This window comes from Protomyctophum parallelum, assembly GCF_964188405.1.
Source record: "Protomyctophum parallelum genome assembly, chromosome: 10".
Taxonomy (NCBI): domain Eukaryota; kingdom Metazoa; phylum Chordata; class Actinopteri; order Myctophiformes; family Myctophidae; genus Protomyctophum; species Protomyctophum parallelum.
This window is the reverse complement of record NC_139704.1, coordinates 32,647,078-32,668,855: the sequence shown is the minus strand read 5'-3', so window position 1 is coordinate 32,668,855 and position 21,778 is coordinate 32,647,078. Positions and strand designations below refer to the sequence as shown.

General features: G+C 40.7%; 1 protein-coding gene across 1 annotated transcript in view; it reads left to right on the top strand.

Moving 5' to 3' along the window:
• The window catches only part of LOC310866115 (voltage-gated delayed rectifier potassium channel KCNH1), a gene marked incomplete at both ends in the record, with an annotated part of 49,163 nt that extends 34,500 nt beyond the window's left edge, over positions 1–14,663 (top strand). Inside the window, 3 exons of the mRNA XM_083775473.1 lie at positions 8,902–9,101; positions 11,367–11,619; positions 14,458–14,663. Coding sequence (XP_083631599.1) covers positions 8,902–9,101; positions 11,367–11,619; positions 14,458–14,663 — 659 coding nt within the window. The remainder of the gene's footprint in view (positions 1–8,901; positions 9,102–11,366; positions 11,620–14,457) is intronic.
• Between the last annotated feature and the right edge of the window lie 7,115 nt (positions 14,664–21,778).

Below are 21,778 nucleotides of genomic sequence, written 5' to 3'. Positions count from 1 at the left end.
TTTGAGGGTATAAATCTTACATTTCAGTCACGCTCATACATGGAGAGGGGAGTGTGTATACTGCGGTGAGCAAAACATTCTACTCAGCTGTTTAGGACCGATATCATGCAGTGTTCAGTGTTTCCCAAACAGTGGTTCGGGACCCATTTTCAGGTCACAGAACCATTTGTTTGAGGTCACAAATAAATGTCAACTTTTTTATTAGTATTTCCTACAATTAGTTTAATAATAATAATAATATAAAAATCTAATCAAAGAAAGAGGTCCAGTCTGGAACAAAAATAATCACACCTGTGTGAAGTGAGGGACGCTCTTATCAATCATAAACAAGCCCTGAGTTGAATTCAAACAGTTGCACTATGTTTAGAAAAGTTGATTTTTCTCGTCCACATATGGCGTAAGTTATCCTTCCATTGTCAATGGCATTTTGTGTTGCCACAAAAACCTGATTTGTTCAGACACACATGACGTAAATTCTCCTTTCATTGTCAATGGCACATGTGACACGTGTTTAGTGTTTGTAGTCGGGTTTGTATATGGTGATTTCTTGAGTTATAAGTGGCCATGGTCCTGGGTCCATCGGGACTCTGGGTTGGAGTGACGTGGACATGTGTCGAGTGATGCCAGAGGTCCACCCGCCTAGCCTGAACAACACTGGCCTGAATTTTCATTTAATTTCACTTTAATATTCAAGAACATATTTTTTTAATGTCCATGGCTAGCGAATTGCGATTCAGGGGCTGGATTTAGAAGGCATTTTTAGAATCAGCCTCAGGCCTAAATTGGTTGAGAATCGTTTTTGAAAGTCCCAGACAGTGTGCGGGATCTCTTTGCTCTCTTGCTCTTGTCATGCCAGGTAGGTCACTTAGGATGGCCCAGCCTTCCAAATAATATGGCGAATCTACATTGATACCCCAGGTTTGTTATGATTCCATGTAATGGTTGGTACTTATAATGTTTATGCCCTACATCTATTCATTCATTCTGAACACCTAGGTATTCAGAATCATGATGGTTTATACAGAGTTGTCTGAAGTGAGTGAGGATGTCGGGATACCAGATTGATTGTACTTGGTACGGGCGGCGGTGGCTCAGGGGTAGACTGCCTGGATGGGAACCGCAAGGTTGCCAGTTCGAACCCGGGCTCCCCCAGAGTTACTGTCGAAGTGTCCTTGAGCAAGACACTGAACCCCTAATTGCTCCCGATGTGCTAGTTGGTGCCTTGCATGGTTTCCGCTGCCATTGGTGTATGAATGTGTGTGTGAATGGGTGAATGTAATGCACAATCTCTGTAAAGTGCCTTGGATAAAGGCGCTATATAAATGCACCATTTACCATTTACCATTTTGGTTGGTAATACTTCAGTCTTGCTTTGATGGTGACTTTTAAAACATTCTCCCCAATAACAGCATTTTTGTACATCGAATGTGAAACAGAGTGATCAGCTGAATCAACACAGGCCAACTTTCCCTGCAGTCGAAGTCCACAGCAATGTTGTTTGGCTTCAGCCTGTTTCGTACTAAGCAGAACCCTTCTACTGTAGCTGTTTCTTCCTGTAGTCTAGTCTCTCCTCCCTGGTCGGTGAGAGTGTAGCCTCCTCACACTGGAGACTGTTATTAATCCATCAGAGATGGGCACATTTTCGTTGGTTTTTTTAGCCCATTTTAAGTGGACTCCTGTCCGATGGCAGAGGTCATTGAGGCTTGGGGGTCCAGTATTTTGTCCTAAAGAAAGTTTATGTATAATATTATACTGCAGCTACACTGTGTTTTTTACAGTTAGTACAGCTCTCTTACCAGAAAGCCTCTGTTTCAATATGCGCTTTTGTAACTGTATTTCTATTGATCCTGCGATACTGTATGCAAGCAAGTAATTCAATTTGGTCGGCAGTGTTACATTTACCTCCTGGAATTCCAGAGGACTCTGTCAGGCACTCAAACAGGGGAGAGTGTTTACTTATCTAAAGGCTTTATCATTACATGTTGATATAATCCCTTTACAGGAAACTCATATTAAGCCTATACTGATAAGAGGCGTCTGAGACTACACCTATGTTTCAAAAGTTTACATCGACATTTGGAGCCCCAGAGCTCTGTGTCTGAAGTGAACAATAGGAGGTACTGTAGGCTGTAGGTTGCCCAGTGTCCACACCATCAGAAGTTAGAAACGGTAGGCCCACTAGAAGTATCCTCTGCTATTTTTGAGGGGCGCTAGCCCCTCCTATATGTACAGGTTTAATGTTTGTCTTTAGTTCAATGTTTGTGTTGTAAATGCATTGACAATGAAGGGAAAATGTACGTCATAATGTGTCATTTACACCATATTGTCCCTTTATTGTTAATGGCGTTTAATGTTTGTGTTTGCACCGTTTGTTTTACGTCACCATTACATCACCTAATCAACATGAGATAGACTTTAATATATTAGCGCCCCTCACTTCACACGGGTGTGATTTTTTCAATTTGTTCACCTAACATTTATTGTTAACATTTGATTGGATGGGCAGAACGCACATTTGGATGGCACTTTAGGATGTTCTTAGCACAGAGGCCGGAGGTGATCAGCTAAACGATTGTTTCCATAAGGCAGTCAGTTCAGATGGGTTTGGGATAGAATGTGTTTCTATAAAAATGCATTCAGAAAAGATTGCTATTTCTGATCCAAATGAGAAATTGCTCAGTCTTGACTGAGCAATTTATAAAAAGAAATACAGTACCATCCTTGGATGGTACTGTATTTACCCTGTACAATACAAAGCAAATAGCCATCTCCTTTTGAAAAAAGTAAAACAATAAATAACTAAAAAGAACATCGTATGGATGCACCTGGGACGTATCCTCAGTGATGTATCCTGAAGTCAACGGGGTATCGGGTCTACCAACATCATACCCCTCACTCAGGCGACCCAGCCGGGGTGATCAAGTCCCGACTTACGTCCCAGTAGCTACCCTCAATCAGTCCTACTAGGGCAAAACCAGGGCCACATAATCCGTTGGAACTACTCCAGAACTACTCTGCCAGGGCTGGGAGGTACACTTCTGGCGCATGGAAGGACTAGGCTCTGTGGGTTGTCTCCTGTCCGGGCCCCTCCTACGTCTCACCAGGTCCACTCCTACTCTCACCAGGCCCAGGAAATTGTGCTTTGCACCAGAGTCCCAGCACCAGACACTTCATTCAGGAGTGGTGGGCAATGGTGTTGCGGCTCCACTTGCTGCTTGCATGGCCCTCCTAAAGGCCTCACCGAGGGTTGTTGGGCTTCCTCCTCACGGAGGACACAGGCTGGGGCGCTAACCCATACTGCTCACCCGGGTGCCGTCTACATTCCGGCTGTCACCCGTCTCTCCGGTGGTCACCAGACTATACCTGGTTGTCACATAGTCTATTCCTATGAGTCACTATAAATAGAAGAACTATAACAAAAAAATACATCGCATGGATGCACCTGGGACGTATCCTCAGTGATGTATCCTGAGGTCAACAGGGTTTCGGGTCTAAATGTAATAGCTCTGACAATATTCCTTTTCAAATGTTCGTCGCTTATTGTATGTACAACCTACTTACTCTGCTAGTAGAGGCTATTAACCCCTCCTTTAAAATGAGACAGCCAAAAAGTTAAATATGACAGTTACGACAGGTCTTTCAGGAAAAACCCTCAAAAACTGTTTCATATCATTGCGTTTGTATGTAGTGTACACTGTGTTTTGTGTATTTGTGTGTATACGAGCAGAGCACTCATACACAGAAACACAGTGTACACTACACACAAACACAAGGATAAAACAGTGTTTGAGGGTTTTTCTGAAAGACCTGTCGTAACTGTCTTATTGTGAGTTTCTGCGTGCGAGTTGCAGTGTCATATTGTCATTAGACAGCCATTCTTTCTTTCTGTCTTCTAGCTGTCACAAAATAATACAGATTTATGATGGCAACAGCCGCAACAGTGTAGAAAGGGGTATTAATTAAATATCTACTGTATTGAAATTACTGGTCAAATATCACAGAATCAGACCAAATTATTACATTGCAGTGACACCGTTTCCGTTTCGTCTGTTCTAAATGTATGGCAAACTTTCAAACTTGACGTACCGTATCAACTTAATAATCACATGCTCAGTTAAACAGCATGTCCAATTACTTGATACCGGTATAGGTCATTTGAAAATGAAGTATATAGAATGCAATCAAAACAAAACAGCATTTTTAAACCCATAATGAGTAATACGGCATGGGCAGATAGAGGTTAGTAGAGGTTCTTATGACATCCACATCATTAAACGAAATAAAGTAAATTAATTAATAATGTTGCTATTCATGCAGACGTTCTATGTCAGCATGTATGATAGTATAGGCCTATCATATGTCCTTTGACACTGGGGGGAATCCCTGCAGTTTTTATAAATGACGTCTGTTGCCTTGTATCATTGTAACAAACCACAAGATTAGATTTGCATCTAGCCCATTTTGGGCGGGAACCCCTTTTGGTGTTTTAAACATTATGTTATAATTTAGCTATTGGAAAATAGCAGATCTACAAGCTCGTAGCGCACCACCGAGTGGCGCGCTACGAGCTTGTAGGTCTGCTATTTTTTTTTAATCGTGAAAATATTTATTTCAGAAAACTGGAGGATTTAGAACAATTGTTTTAGGCCTAAATGGGCTAGTAGCAGCTCAATAACTGCTGGCCACATACACCATCCCCAGGCCCGCAGGACACAGGTCATGTTTCCCCTCCTATATTTCAGTCATTTGTTTATGGTCTCAAATAAAATACCTAAATGGAATTCTGTTCCCCAGTTTGACTGGGTAATGTAATACATTATTGAAGAAATATATTAAACAAAAGCCTAACCAGTATTCTTACATGGCCTATTTCACAAACTGTCTGTCTGTCTGTCTGTCTGTCTGTCTGTCTGTCTGTCTGTCTGTCTGTCTGTCTGTCTGTCTGTCTGTCTGTCTGTCTGTCTGTCTGTCTGTCTGTCTGTCTGTCTGTCTGTCTGTCTGTCTGTCTGTCTGTCTGTCAGACATCACGACAAATATAAGATGTTACAGAGGGGAAAAAAATGTCAAAACGTATACATGAGTTACAATTAAAAGATAAAACGTCAGGCCATCAGCGTAGAGACTGCTGCCATCTTGTTGTTTTCTCTCAAGCAGCAGAAGTGCAGAACAGCACAATCTGGAACACAATAAAAGTTGAGTTCCATGAGTAATTTGACCAATGCTTGTAGATGCATGAACAGGGATAGTTTACCTGCTGTGTACCAAATGGGTCTGGGTGTTAACCCATTTAGGCCTAAGGCCGATTCTAAAAATGCCTCTAAATCCTGACCTAAGGTTTCTGAAAAACTTCAAATATTTATATAGCAGCATTCAACATTTTTGAATACTGTACATACTGTACAGAACCCAAATATGGGTGCCCGGCCTGAGGGGGTAAGATACCAATAGGGGTTCCCGCCCAGAATGGGTTTAAGGTAGCTACAAACTGCACCGGACTGTTCGAGATTCAGCCGCATTGGACTATGACAGACAAAACTGCCTCCAACTTAGACTAAAATAATTATACACGATATGATAATGGCCATAATTAATTACTGATCATATGATCAGTGGGATGATCATCTTCAATGATCAGCTTCAATGGGAAGCCATCTTTTTTTTTTTTTTTTTTTTTTAAGATATTTTTTTGCGGCTTACGCCTTTATTGATTTTTTAAGGGATAGAAAGTAGGCTGACAGGAAACGGGAGAGAGATGGGGGGATGACATGCGGTAAGGGCCGTGTCGGGTCCGGGAGTCGAACCCGCGGCACACCGCGACTGGATCACCAGTCCGGTGCCCAGACCGTTACGCTACGGCCTGGGCCAGGGAAGCCATCTTACAGACCAAGACTAGCCTTTAATCACTGTTACAGTTCCTCAATTAATAACAAAGGAAACCAAACCACGACATTGCATTACCAGAGACACCATTCATAATAATTACCTTCGCTCCCGGCCTGAGGTTTATATGCCATCCCCTCATACATGATACAGCGCCACTTGCTGGACTCTCTTTTTCATTTTTATGGGATTTTAAATCGGAATGTATATATATTTTTTAATGTTTGTTTGTGGCTTTTGCCTTTATTTTTATTTATTTTATAGAGGGACAGATAGTAGGCTGACAGGAAAGGGGGAGAGAGATGGCACACTGACAGACTGGACTACCAGCCAAGGTGCCTGGACCGCTGAGCCACGGCCCAGGCCAATCAGAATATTCAAGACCCAGGTGACGTGGGTTTTTTAGAATTCTATAAATATATAGTTTCTAAGCGGACAGCTTAATCTACACCATCAATAAAGAATGTATGTCTGGAAGGCTCAACATACAATGTCAGCAATGTTCATACTACACTGTCAAAACAAATAATCAGGAGAGCTATAAGGGTATCACACAGCTCATTTTGTTGAGGAATAATTACATAAACAATTAACCATGAGTGAAAGCAACTGTAGCTGTCCCTTCTGCATTTCGTCAGGAGAGCCCCCTATCACTGACAAAATACATCTAAAAGGTGAAAGAAAAGGAGAGCAGGTTTGTGCAGCAAGTATTTTTCATATTAAAAATGGATAAGGTGTCTATGGTGTATAGTGAATAATACAGTGCACTGCCATTATATCTGTGAGCGCAGGCAGAGTGCTATTGAGAGAGAGAGAGAGAGAGTAGCAACTCCAAGCAATACCAGCACCACTGGATCAATTCATCCCAGGGTTCCCTGCAATCCCACTGCAATAACTCTTCACCTGCACGCTCTGCTGTACATGTATATCTTCTGCATGCAGCCACCGCCGCCATCCCTCTGATGAGGTCGTGACGGCGCCCGCCTTTCAGATTATGAACATAGGCTCCCTGCAGGGCACCGTCAAACTCTCAGAGAGCTTTTTATTCCGTCGCCAGAGCCAAATTCTCGTAGAGAATGTGGAAAATCACACCCACGCCCACACAGACTTGTTCAGAGAATTGCAATCTCCCCTTTTTAGTACCACGGCAGTTTTCTATGAAATATGGATGTGCTGATATAGTGTTCTATTTTTACCATCACCAGCGGATCGGTGTTGGCAGCAGCAGATCATAGTGTGACGGTGGATCGGAGGGGTGGGGGGTGCGGTGGGGGGGTGGAGGTATACATATGTTCTGTTGCCATAGCAACTGTCGGCCAGGGGCCTTACTTTCTGACAACTGACTTTCGAACAAAGCAGCTTTTGCATGGTACTGTAGTTATCATTCTAACAACAAGGAGGGGATAAAAAATATCAATAGTTAAATCCCTCCTTTATCCTTTCATTGTCAGTTTAAAGAATAAGGTCATGAATACAAGCGGCCGAAATTAGTTTTCTTCGACGGGTGGCTGGCATCTCCCTTATTAGCCCTTTTTTATTAACACTTTATTTTTATTTTTATTGATCTTATCATTTTGACCTGAGATCAGATTCTAAAAATGTCTTCTGAATCCTGACAGTTTTCTGAAAAAGCTATGTTTCTATATATGTCAGTCGTTCTTTGATTTTTCAGAAATAGCAGACCTACAAGCTCTATGAGCTTGTAGATCTGCTATTTTTCAATAGCTAAAGCATAACATAATGCTAACACCAAAAGGTCAAGCTGAGGAGGTTCGGGCATCTGGTTAGGATGCCTCTCGGGCGTCTCCCACTGGGAGGAGACCCCAGGGGGGCAGACTAAGGCGCAGTTGGAGGAAACACATCGACTCACTGGCCTTGGAACGTCTCGGAATCCCCCAGGAGGAAGTCATTAATGTTGCTCTGGAGAGGGAAGTCTGGAGCACTCTGGTGGAGCTGTAGTCCCCGCGACCCGACTACGGATAAGCGGTTGAAGATGGAGATGGATGTCAGTTTAATCACTGATTCTTGCTAACGTGCATTAAAGACAGTGCACAATCAACATGTGCTGTATTGTACTGTACCTGTAGGCTACTGTACATTGAGGGATTCCAGTCTATAGCTCTCACTGGCCTTGAGCAGTTTATAGCAATTATCTGCAATATTCCCCGTACAGTTTTCCGACATTTCATATGCATTGTGTTGTAAACAAACAACATGCACAAACGACGTGCACTTGCACGCCTGTGAATGCAAACACACAGGTTGCTGTCATTATCTCTGGACAATTGAAACGTGCAGTTGTGTGTGTGTGTGTGTGTGTGTGTGTGTGTGTGTGTGTGTGTGTGTGTGTGTGTGTGTGTGTGTGTGTGTGTGTGTGTGTGTGTGTGTGCGTGCGTGCGTGTGTGTGCACATTTCCTCTCAAAACCTTCTAGCAGCGGGGCTAATTAGGTGCTCATTGCCCAGAGAACACTACACTACACACAGCAGAATCTGAGGCCTTTGATCCAAACACACCCCAGCTGTTGCAATATTCCAGTCCAAATCATATACTGTATGTTTCTATTTAATGACCAACTTGTGTTGTGTGTGTGTGTGTGCGTGTGTGTGTGTGTGTGTGTGTGTGTGTGTGTGTGTGTGTGTGTGTGTGTGTGTGTGTGTGTGTGTGTGTGTGTGCGTGTGTGTGCGCGTGTGTGTGCGTGCGTGTGCGCACGCATGTGCGTGCTGTCTGTCTGTCTGTCTGTGTGCATGCGTGTCGCATAGCAAGTGCAAGTACATGCCATGTGTCATTACGTGGGCAGTATTTGTAGGCAGTAGCCTATTTGTTGTCCATTGTCTATGCAGAGTGATGAGTCTGACATGATGTAACAAGAAGGGAATGTCTCATCCATGCTTAAATTAATTAAACGAATTGCTACAGCATCGAATGGTGCAAAAGCTCAACTCTCCATAGACAGCACCGGCCGGGTGAGAAAAACACTAATGGTTTCATGCAGCTTTCCGCTCTGTCTCTCCCCCCTGCAGCCCTTCTTTATGCCACAATCTTCGGTAACGTGACGACCATCTTCCAGCAGATGTACGCCAACACCAACCGCTACCACGAGATGCTGAACAGCGTCCGGGACTTCCTGAAGCTCTACCAGGTCCCCAAGGGTCTGAGCGAGAGAGTCATGGACTACATTGCATCCACGTGGTCGATGTCGCGGGGTATAGATACTGAAAAGGTATCTCAATCTGTAAGCCATGCATTCATTCATCTATACTGTCCCTCACGATCACAGTTATTCTTATTTCTCAGTTACAGGCACATAAGCAAATGCCTCCCTTCTTGTTCTAGCTTGCCTGGTTGGTAATGAATAAGTAAACGATGTGGCAAATATACAAAGTAGCAGTCACTGAAGCTTGACGTTCCATTTCTCACAGATCTTGTGGAGAACTTATTTTTAATTAGTCTCTTGTTGGGTCACCTTCCACACATAATAGTGACATGCCGTGAGTGTTTTGCATACTGAAAGCCATGTATGTGTGTTTTTATCAACAGGCTCCAGGCCGAACCAGAGGTCTAAAATCGTCACTTAATCTGTCTCTGCATGATATTCACCTTCAAAGAGATTTGGTTTAAAGTAATGCCCTATAACAGACAGCAAGCTGTGCACTGTGTGGTGGTGGAATACAGTATTTGAACAACATGCTGTTCAATAACAAGAGCACTGCTATTGGCCTTTGAACATAACATAAACATACAGGACTTCTTTCCCTTTTACACAGTTAGGCCTAACTCACACGTGCACAACAGATTGATGTATATGCTTGTTGTTATGAGACTTGTTTACTGATGCAAGCTCTCAATTCATTTCCAATGTGAGTCACATGGTTTGACACAACATTTTTGTTGTATGAGGGGGAGCTAGGGGGGCAGTCGAAACACAGCCGAAAGCCATACAACACAAATGTTGTGTCAAACCATGTGACTTCCATTGGGCAAGATGTAAACAAACCCTTTGCTTACATCTAGCATGCATCAATGTTGTATGCTTGATGGAAAGGTGTGAGTGAAGCCTTAGAGTTAACGCATACGGTATTCCTTACCTATATATGTTGTGGTCTATAGTCTCTCACAGACCTAGAAGGCAGAAAACGAGTTCCTCTATGCACAAAACAAGAAAATGTGGGTCCCAGGCACAACATATATAGAGTGAAATTAGGCTTTCTGCACACCAAGAAAAAAAACGTTCAAACGTGCAGGTTTCACAAAGTCTAAACTAAAGCTAGACTAAATGGTTAGGGGAAGTAAGAGTCCATAAAATTATCTGTGCAGCGAGTATCCCCAACAAGTAGTCCCTCACAAACAGGTTGCGCCGGTCAGTGTACAGTATCACTCCTCTGAGATCCAGTGTTGCAGTTTAGTCACATTTCAATTAATCCTTCCCACCTGAAATGAGACGGTTCCCAGGTGCAATGAATCTGACAAAAGGTGCTCACTCAATGCCAGAACACTGACCAACAGACAGGAATCCAATACTTTCATGCTTTCAATGCTTTCATATTCTTAATTCCTGTAAACAGGAAGTAGGCCTATAAACGGAATAATAGGTGACTAGGTGTACAAGTAGTATTGTGTATTCAAATTTTGTCAGGGGGGGGGGGTCTACTTATTCTATAGGCTATAATAAGTTCAATCTACAGTGAACTACTTATTCTAGCCAGAAGATGGGATGCGCTCAGGGTAGGCCGCTATAGCATGGCACATATACTGCCCAAAAAATGGTGGTGCACTCTAGGCTATAGCATCAGAAGGCTGGTGTACCATGGGTGTAACCTGACTCCGCCAGATGGAAGAGACGCTTGCTTCACAATCACATTTTGTTTCACAACGTATTTCCATCTGGGATCTCTGTAGCCCAATCGCTGAAGAAAGCCGTCCCCTTTTTCAAGTTACTTTGGATTGGGACTGTCTGTCAATCATATTGACGTGTCTACATGACGTATGGTAGCTGCGCCAGCAGGAAAGTAAACAACCCTTGTGATCAACAAATAATGCTTTGGTGCACTGCTCCTGGACAGGGGGAGGGCTGTAGTCCAGGAAGTAAGTGAGCCTAGTGTCCATGACATCAGAGACACTGGGCTCACTGCTAAAATCAAAAATATTTAAAACCACATATTACACACATAAAGACCCCCAGGAAAGTGTTCTAAATCTTCTAAACGTCATTAACGTATATATTTTTTTTGCCAAAAAGGGCGAAGTGTCCCTTTAATGCCTACAAAAACTGCTCTCAGAAGGAAATGCTCAAACAAGGCATTTCCTGTTAATAAACATTTTAGTTTGACCATAACAAAAGCTATTTTTAGTTTATTTTAGTTTATTTATTGGCAAGGCATATCACTTCCAGTAGTTTTGGACTTGGTAGTCGTTTTTTCATCATCATGGAGTCGCAGAGCATGAATCCATCAACCCACCAATTCCGCATGCTTTTTCCTCCTCCCAGGTGTTGCAGATTTGTCCCAAAGATATGAGAGCGGATATTTGCGTTCATCTAAACCGGAAGGTTTTTAAAGAGCATCCAGCTTTCCGGTTAGCGAGTGACGGGTGCCTCAGAGCATTGGCCATGGAGTTCCAGACAATCCACTGCGCGCCTGGTGACCTGATCTACCACGCGGGGGAAAGTGTGGACAGCCTTTGCTTCGTGGTATCAGGATCACTGGAGGTTATTCAGGATGATGAGGTGGTGGCCATTTTAGGTGAGTTAAACCTTTTTCAATCTAGTTTGTTTTTGCATCATGTCCTTTCAAGAGACAGAATTGGGATGCTGGAAACCATGAGATTATGTGTCACCCTGGAGGAAGGGGGGGGGGGATAAGTCCAGTTCCAGCGTTTTTGACGGTCCAACAAAGTCAGTCCGACAAAAAAGGCATTGGACTTGAGCCAAGGGAGGCACCGCCGAGCAAGCTTAGGCGAGCAAGAAGCCATGCCGAGCATGTCAAAGTCCACATGAGTCAACTCAGCGCTGTCCGAGTTATGTCCAGATAGGGACAGAATTGTAAAATCATATATTCCCCTTTTTGCCTGGTGCAGTGTCATAGTTGACTGCGCATTATTCCGGCGTTGCGTTGGTCCGCCTCCCTCCCATTACCAACCCTATCCCTAACCCAAACCGCCACGCAAAGCCACGTATAGTTGGAGTAATGGGATGTCGGAATTATGGGCAGTCGCCTTTTGACCCCCTTCAGGACACATGATGGCGTTTGTCCCAATAGGATTTTTGCACCTACCTCGCTAATTTCTATTTGATCTGCATATTACAAAACTGCATATTTAACCTTAATTTAAACAAGCACAACACAATTAGCTTTGCCAATTCCAACTACCTGAAATTCAAATAAGGGACACCCTTTTTCTGCGGGTGCCGTGTCATTAGTCAGAAGGTTCATTGTTCTGAAATTACTATCCCTATCTCTAACCCTAACCTAAACCTAACCGCAAGCACGGGAGCAGTGCATGTTCGCCAACCTTAAGTGCATGTTCGGACTAACGGGACTTCGGATCTATGGGCAGTCCCCATTCTGCGTGCCTTTTTGCTAAGAAAAAATATGGGACGTCGATATTAACCACTTGAACCCCAGCATCCATATTCTGGTGGAAACATTAGCCTAAAATAGCAGATCTACAAACTCACAACATTGTGGGCTTGTAGATAGACGGTAGACCGAAAGAAGCAGTCCAAGTACAGACACAACTCAGGTTCAGTTTACTGAGTCTAGAGAGGGTTTAAGTGGTTCAAAGTTAAAACCTTTATTATTATTATTTTTTTCAACTTATTGTTTTTATTGTCATTGCCGTCATCATTGCCGTTATCATAAATACTAATACTAACAATAATAATAATAATAAAGTGAAGAAATGTATCGAGTAGTTCAGTCAACGTTCATGAAAGGGAAAAAAAGAGAGAAAAGAAAAGGGAGGGGAAGGGAGGGGGTCCATCAATCAAAGAGAATGATAAATAGTGAGTTACAGAACGTACCATACATGTTTTTATAAATACTGTCACAGTGCGCATCTACCCACAATCATATATCACATTAAACATTCATAATCTCTTTGTAGAAATACATCTTGGTAATGTTAAATCTCGATGCGTGCGAAGGGTGTCCATTTCTTAATAAATTGCTCATTTTGTAGCCTCACCAAATAAGTAATTTCTTCCATGTCTCTAATTTCATGGAGGGTGCTTTCCTAGCCAATTTATTGTGATAGTCTTTTTGGCCACTGTTAACAATATCTAGAGGAGGTATACCTTTTTCCTATGTGCTATTTGAACTTTTAAGTTGTGTGTCATTGATTGATTCCCCCAAAAAGGAACAAAGTGTGTCCCTTATCAGTTCAAAAGACAAGTCTTATAGTTTCCCAATAAGGGACGATATTGCACACACACAAATAATTTAACAGCATGGAAATTGCATGCATCTTCGTATAAGCGTGACCCTGCCATGCTCTTTCTCACTAAAGTGGCCATTTAAAAAGCATGCTTTGATAAGCCCAAACTGTATACTGTATTAATTGATGGTACACTTATTGATGGAATACTGTAGCCTTGACTGATTTCCATCAATAACCTGCTGTTGGTTTGTCTTTGGAGCAATCAATATTCTCTTAGGCTGCTTGTGCGTCTTTGGAGGGTTCACTTCAGTGTAATGGAGCTTCCGATGATAAACCTGTTACTGCTACAGTATGAATCAGGTTCTCATTAGCCTAATGGCACTCTTAAGACAAAATGTAAAATACAAGGACTCACAAGATGGAGCTTTCCTTCTGTACTAGGACCATGTGCTCCTCTATGCTGCTCTGAAAATCTAAATATCCCCCTTTTATTTCCCTTACCGTTGCTATCAAATAATTGAATGGATGGCTTCATCCGGGTTTTCAAGTTCTCTACTCTGTAGATCTACTGGTAGATCAAACGGACATGGTTGTCCAGCACTGATTTAAACTAAGGGTATATCCAAGTGCATCCTTACTCCCTTTTTTGAATACCTTTACTAAACTAGTCGAAAGATTTGAAATTATTACAATGTCTGCATTCTATACCATCATCATGTCATTTTGAGGGGTGTTACTGAAGGTATATATATGATTTTTCTTATTCAGGCATTAGACATATCCTGGGTAAACCCCTCCCCCCTCGCCAGGTGGTAATACCAGGCTAATTTAGACACACTGTAAGGAGTCAAGCATACTGTAGGTACATTTACTATTGTGTTACGAAAAGCAGTTGATTCTGTTCCAGTTCAAAATATTTATAATACATCATGGTTTATTATCAAGAACTTGATCTGTGTCACACTGGCTAGAACAGTTTTGTCTGAGCTCAGTATACTGCATGAAGATGATTGGAGACCATGTGACAACAGGCCAGAACAGACAACATAGCATATCAATCACAGATCACTTATCCTTTCCTCAGACAAAGACTGAAATATTTTTTTCTCCCAACAGATAACACTTTGGAAGAAGTGCGCTGCACTTGCAGAAAGTAATAGGGGACCTGACAAAGCTGAGTTATGTCTCTTCTTGCTCTGCAGGAAAGGGGGATGTTTTCGGGGACGTGTTTTGGAAAGAGGTCACACTGGCCCAGGCGTGCGCCAACGTACGAGCGCTGACATACTGCGACCTTCACATCATCAAACGAGACGCTCTGCAAAAGGTGCTGGAGTTCTACACAGCTTTCTCCAATCACTTCTCGAGGAATCTGCTTCTCACGTACAACCTGCGGAAGAGGGTGAGTTAATTGGCTCTCGCATTTACATCTTTTTTTGCGCTGAGTGCATGGGTCACTCACACTCAGGCAGTGGTGGAAAGTAACTAATTACTTTTACTTAAGTACTGTACATTTTGAGGTATTTGTACTTTACTTGAGTATTTCCAATTCCCAGTACTTTTACTTCTACTCCACTACATCTCAGAGCCACAATTTGTACTTTCACTTCACTACAATTATTTGAAAACTTTAGTTACTAGTTACTAGTTACCGGTTCCCGCTGGGAACCAACCGGTGGAAAAGGGGCCTATGAGGCCGATTTGGCTCTTCCTCATGGCCAACTGTGGGAGTGTGAGTGCAAAGTTCCATGTCCATCCAGTGGTTCACAAAAGCTGCAGGACATTCCATGTGTACTGGAAGAGGCATGTGGTTGTAGGAGCAACCCGTCCGAAAACCCCACAAAACCAAACAGTAGGGGACAGCACTGTTATGTAGTATTATGGAGAATTCAGGTATTGGCATAATGACATGCTTAATTGGGTCGTCCACTCACAGTTAACAGTCTTTGTATTGAGTTTGTGCTTGAAATGTACTGTAATTCTGCAAACTGTTAATAAGTATTTCAATCAATCAATCAAAAAAACATTGGGGTAAAAAGAGCGGGGGAAAACCAAAGAAAAAAGAAAATGATAATTGAGAGCAAAATATCCTTTAGTATTCTGTACAGAATTGACCAAACACAATATTATTTACAAAATATATTCCATCAGACATTTGGCAAGTAACATGCTGGAACAATGCTGGAACAATAAATGACTACAACAACAACAAAACGATTCAACTACCAGATGCTGGTCTCAAATGATGAGTAGAATTAAGGATTCTAATTTCAGTTTAATGAAAGATGCTTGATATTGAAAAATGCTTAGTGACTGTGTTCACTCACTATAGTCGGTTCATCAGCCTTAATACAGTGGAAGTCATATTTATACAGTGGAAGTAATTCAGGAGAGAATAACATTTCTCAGGCTTCCATGTCGAACTAGTGGAATTAATGACGGTTTAATGATATTACTGAATACAGTTTTTCGTTCCTTACTATTTTCTCTTCACATTTTCTTTTTGCCAGGTTACCATTTCACATTAAGACAGTTATACATTTTTAATTAAACCACTTTGCTAAATGAAGTTCCCAAAACATTTCCCAATTGTTGTTGGCATTGTTGTGTTTACTGTAGTTCAATTATCTAAAAGCTCTCTAGGGATAACAGGGGTTGACACTAAAGGTCTCAGAGGCAAGTACAGGTCATGTTCTACTTGCCCAAAGGTCACACCCACTTGCCCTACAAGTAAATTGTCCATTATAAAATGACAATTGAGGTCAAATTTTAATTACCGTTCAATTTGACCTTTTTATATATGTGTTTAATTTCTGGGCCTGTGTCATTAAAACATGTCATACAGTATACCTACATTTGTATGCCAAATACCAACATATCTATATGTATGTGGGCAATATGACAATGGGTTCACATGTTATTTGATATTTTTAAGTGTAGCAACAGTGAAAAAGCACATTATAGTGCTATTATTTTACATGCAGACCAGAAGACAGAGCGCTCTGGCTGTGTTCAGGTGTAGACAGATATCTTGTGTTGTGTTTATAGACAGTTGTGTCCCCTCTCAAAGGAGCACTTGCCCGGTGGGGCAACCTGAAAGCAATCTTCACCTGCCTGAAAGTTTTATTTACCTGCCAGGGGCAGGTGGGCAATTAACCCGTGATAACTTTCAAGAGACTATCTAATCAACAATGACGAATGACGAGAAAATAACAACTGACATGTGTCATGTATGTGACTTTATTTGTAAATCTGTGTATATGAGAAAAATAAAGGGAAACTCCGCACACTCAGATCTGCGCACAATCAAAGTATTTATTTTGCTTTCGGTCTACTGACCTTCTTCAGGCCTGAAGCAAGGTCAGTAGGTCAGCAGATCTGAGTGTGCGGAGCTTCCCTTTATTTTTCTCATTATCCCTCACCTGCACCTCACTTAGTTTTTTTCAGCAGATGAGCGGTGGTTCTTTTTACATTTGAATCTGTGTATATAAAACAGAACGTACATCCACTATCGAATCTCTCACCAATAGAGCAGGCAGAGCCTGGCGGAGCGGACAGAGTGAATGCTGCATGCACGCGCACACACACACACACACACACACACACACACACACACACACACACACACACACACACACACACACACACACACACACACACACACACACACACACACACACACACACACACACACACACACACACATATATATATTCGTCATGGTTGGTAAGTAAAGGAGACAGTCAGCAAATGTGCAGTACATCCGGCTCACTTACGCGGCCGTCCAGAGCATGGGAACATTTGCAAGCATAAAATGTGGCTGTCAATCAAAAAGGTTGCGAGAGTCCAGTGATATCAATCTCAGGACGTCTGCATGTAGGACCGGTCTGGTGTCCTACTGTATGTATGCAGTCAAACAAGCAGCCAGAGCCGCCTGAAAAGATTTCACGCAGCTCAACTCCAGCCCATAGTGTCACATTCAAGCCACTGTCATATTCTCCATTCAGAGACACTTCAGCAGTGACATGCAACAGCAGTATGGTGTATGGGTACATTTTCATACTCTCAGAGAGATATTGGACCACTGAGGAGTAAGGATTTTACTGTAATAGTACAGTAACTATTCAGAGACTGAACTGAATGCGATGAATGGGTTGCTTGCACCCGGAAAAGCAATCTCATTATATTGTGTTGAACAGACCACTCACTAGGGTCCTATACATTCTGGATTTATACAGCTTGGAAAACGTTGATTGAAAGGATACTGCTTAACCCATTCTGGGCGGGGACCCCTTTTGGTGTTTTAAGCATCCTGTTCTACTTTAGCTATTGAAAAATAGCAGATCTACAAGCTCATAGCGTGCCACCGAGTGGCGCGCTACGAGCTTGTAGGTCTGCTATTTTTGATAAGTCATAAAAATGTGGTGAAAATCTTTGAATATATATTTCCGAGCAAACATTTTTAACTAAAATACTAATATATTCTGGGGGGTCCCTGGAACAACATATTTTGAGATGGGGGTCCGTGGCCCAGTAGAGATAATTCTGGGGGTGCTTGACATGAAAAAGGTTGAGCACCACTGACATAGAAACATAGGTTTTCAGAATCTTTTTAGGATTTAGAAGCCTTTTTGGTAGCACTTTACAATAATGACCCGTTATAAAGCATTTATAAACGTTTATAAGCAGTTTGTAGACTATTAACAAATCATTAACAACCTGTTTGTTTACATTTGTAAATGATTACTAAAACCTTTATAACAAATGTACAAATAATTTATAAGGTATTAGTAAGTGTGAATAAGCCATGTATAATACATCTGTAAATGATTATTAAATAATTTGTAACTGATGTTATATAATATATACAAGCTATTTGGGAAATGTGTTTGTTCATGTTTAACATATACTTTGTAAAACATTCCTAAAATATCTATAAATCCTTAGAACATGTAATTATGTGCCCTAAAGTAAAGTGACGACAGTTTATCATTTACAACTGTCTGTTAATGTGTTTGTTCATGTTTAACATAATTATGCTTTGTAAAACATTCCTAAAATATCTATAAATCCTTAGTAGGCCTACATGTAATTATGTGCCCTAAAGTAAAGTGACGACAGTTCATCATTTTCAACTGTCTGTTAATGTGTTTGTTCATGTTTAACATATTGTATTACATATTGCTTTGTAAAACATTCCTAAAATATCTATAAATCCTTAGTACATGTTATTATGTGCCCTAAAGTAAAGTGACGACAGTTCATAATTTTCAACTGTCTGTTAATGTGTTTGTTCACGTTTAACCCTACATTTTATGTTGAAGATGTTGTGTTGCATTGTGGGTAATCCTCAGTACAGACAGAGGAAGGGTAAGATGGTCTCCTGTTTGCTCAGGCACAAACAAATTAATTACAAACATCTAAACTTCATATAAGTGGCCAGATATGCACAGTGTTTACACAGTAACATTCGTTTTTGTATGACATGGTATAATATGTCATTGTTTATTTAATTGTTTGAAAAACGGTTAGCATGTTAGCTAGCTGTTAGCACAGCTGTTAGCTGTGCTGTGTAGTCATGGAGTATGACACAACATACTCCATGTCAGTGAATTCTCATGTAACACAGGCTACACAGCACAGCTAACAGTGTCTGTCGTCACTTTACTTTTGGGCACATAATTACATGTACTAAGGATTTATAGATATTTTAGGAATGTTTATGTTAGGAAAGTATATGTTAAACATGAACAAACACATTTCCCAAGTATACAAATAGCTTGTATATATTATATAACATCAGTTACAAATTATTTAATAATCATGGCTTATTCATACTTACTAATACCTTATAAATGATTTGTAAATTTATTATAAAGGTTTTAGTAATCATTTACAAATGTAAACAAACAGGTTGTTAATGATTTGTTAATAGTCTACAAACTGTTTATAAACGTTTATAAATGCTTTATAACGGGTCATTATTGTAAAGTGCAAATCTTTGGAATGTTTCATAGTTGTAGAAATATAGTGCTTTCAAATTTACAATGTAGCTCAATGGCAGACATTGGCACGTCAAAAATCACTTTCACCTAGAAACTTCCATTCACACTTTTTATTATTCAGCTTACTCTGGAGACATGCTGGAACTTTTTACTTCACTACTTAAATGTTTTATAGTTTCTGAGTTATTTAACTTAAACGCCCAATGCATTCTCTATGGCAATAGCACAAACTTTGGCATGCTACTAGTCCTACATACTTACACCTAGCAACCCCATTCTAGCCTACTTAGGTTCATCTTACGGTGGACATGTTTGCCTGAAAAGGAATCTTTGAAATGTTTCATAGTTTTAGAAATATAGGGCTTTCAAATTTACATTGGGGCTCAATGGCAGACATTGGCACATCAAAAATCACTTTCACCTAGAAACTCCATTCACACTTTTTATTATTCAGCTTACTGTGGAGACACATGCTGGAACTTTTTACTTTGAAATGTTTTATAGTTTCTGGTTATTTAACTTAAACGCCCAATGCATTCTCAATGGCAATAGCACAAACTTTGGCATCCTACATACAAAATGATGAAAAACGAGGATAAAAAATAAATTAAAAAATTAAAAAAACGATGGGCTATAACCCATCGTTTTTTTCTTTTTTTCATATTTTTCAAATCCTCAAAAATTATGAAAAACGGCGTGCTATAGTATGCCGTACGATATGGGCTATAGCCCATGGTCCAAAATGATGAAAAACAAGGATTTTTTTTTCAAAAATTCAAAAAACGATGGGCTATAACCCATCGTTTTTTTTTTCATTTTTTCATTTTTTCCAAATCCTCAAAAATTAGGAAAAACGGCGTGCTATAGTATGCCGTACGACATATATGTCAAACTCAAGGCCCGGGGGCCAAATCAGGCCCGTGAATGAATTATCTTTGGCCCGCGGGATGATATTGAATTAGTATTAGAACGGGCCCTCTGGTATATTGCACGGACCACCATAATACTACAAGTCCCACAGTGCACTGCGAGTGCATTGTCACGTATCGAGGGCCCGCAAGCGCAAGCATGCGTCTTCTCTTCACTATTGTTTAGCAGTGAAAGTATATCACTTGTGGTCAACTTTCAGCTACCCCTCTCCCCAAAAATGGCCCGTGTGTTGAAACACAGTCCGGCCCTCGACTTGTACCAATTTCTTTATTTTGGCCCACTGTGTAATTGAGTTTGTCATCCCTGCCGTACGATATGGGCTATAGCCCATGGTCCAAAATGATGAAAAACGAGGATAAAAAAATAAATAAAAAAACGATGGGCTATATATAACCCATCGTTTTTTTCATTTTTTTCAAATCCTCAAAAATGATGAAAAACGGCGTGCTATAGTATGCCGTACGATATGGGCTATAGCCCATGGTCAAAAATGATGAAAAACGAGGATTGTTTTTTTTTTTAATTCAAAAAACGATGGGCTATAACCCATCGTTTTTTTATTTTTTTATTTTTTCAAATCCTCAAAAAATATGAAAAACGGCGTGCTATAGTATGCCGTACGATATGGGCTATAGCCCATGGTCCAAAATGATGACGTTCTCTCATTAGCATTAGCATGTTTTGCTAACAACAGAGAAGCCTACATACTTACACCTAGCAACCCCATTCTAGCCTACTTAGGTTCATCTTACGGTGGACATGTTTGCCTGAAAAGGAAACTTTGAAATGTTTCATAGTTTTAGAAATATAGTGCTTTCAAATTTACAATGGGGCTCAATGGCAGACATTGGCACGTCAAAAATCACTTTCACCTAGAAACTCCATTCACACTTTTTATTATTCAGCTTACTGTGTAGACACATGCTGGAACTTTTTACTTTGAAATGTTTTATAGTTTCTGAGTTATTTAACATGAAATGGAATCTTTGAAATGTTTCATAGTTTTAGAAATATAGTGCTTTCAAATTTACAATGGGGCTCAATGGCAGACATTGGCACGTCAAAAATCACTTTCACCTAGAAACTCCATTCACACTTTTTATTATTCAGCTTACTGTGGAGACACATGCTGGAACTTTTTTCTTTGAAATGTTTTATAGTTTCTGAGTTATTTAACTTAAACGCCCAATGCATTCTCTATGGCAATAGCACAAACTTTGCCATGCTACTAGTCCTACATACAAAATGATGAAAAACGAGGATAAAAAAAATCTAAAAACGATGGGCTATAACCCATCGTTTTTTTATTTTTTTATTTTTTTCAAATCCTCAAAAATTAGGAAAAACGGCGTGCTATAGTATGCCGTACGATATGGGCTATAGCCCATGGTCCAAAATGATGAAAAACGAGGATTAAAAAGAAATCTAAAATTCAAAAGACGATGGGCTATAACCCATCGTTTTTTTCATTTTTTCATTTTTTTCAAATCCTCAAAAATGATGAAAACCGGCGTGCTATAGTATGCCGTACGATATGGTCCAAAATGATGAAAAACGAGGATAAAAAAAAAAATCTAAAATTCAAAAAACT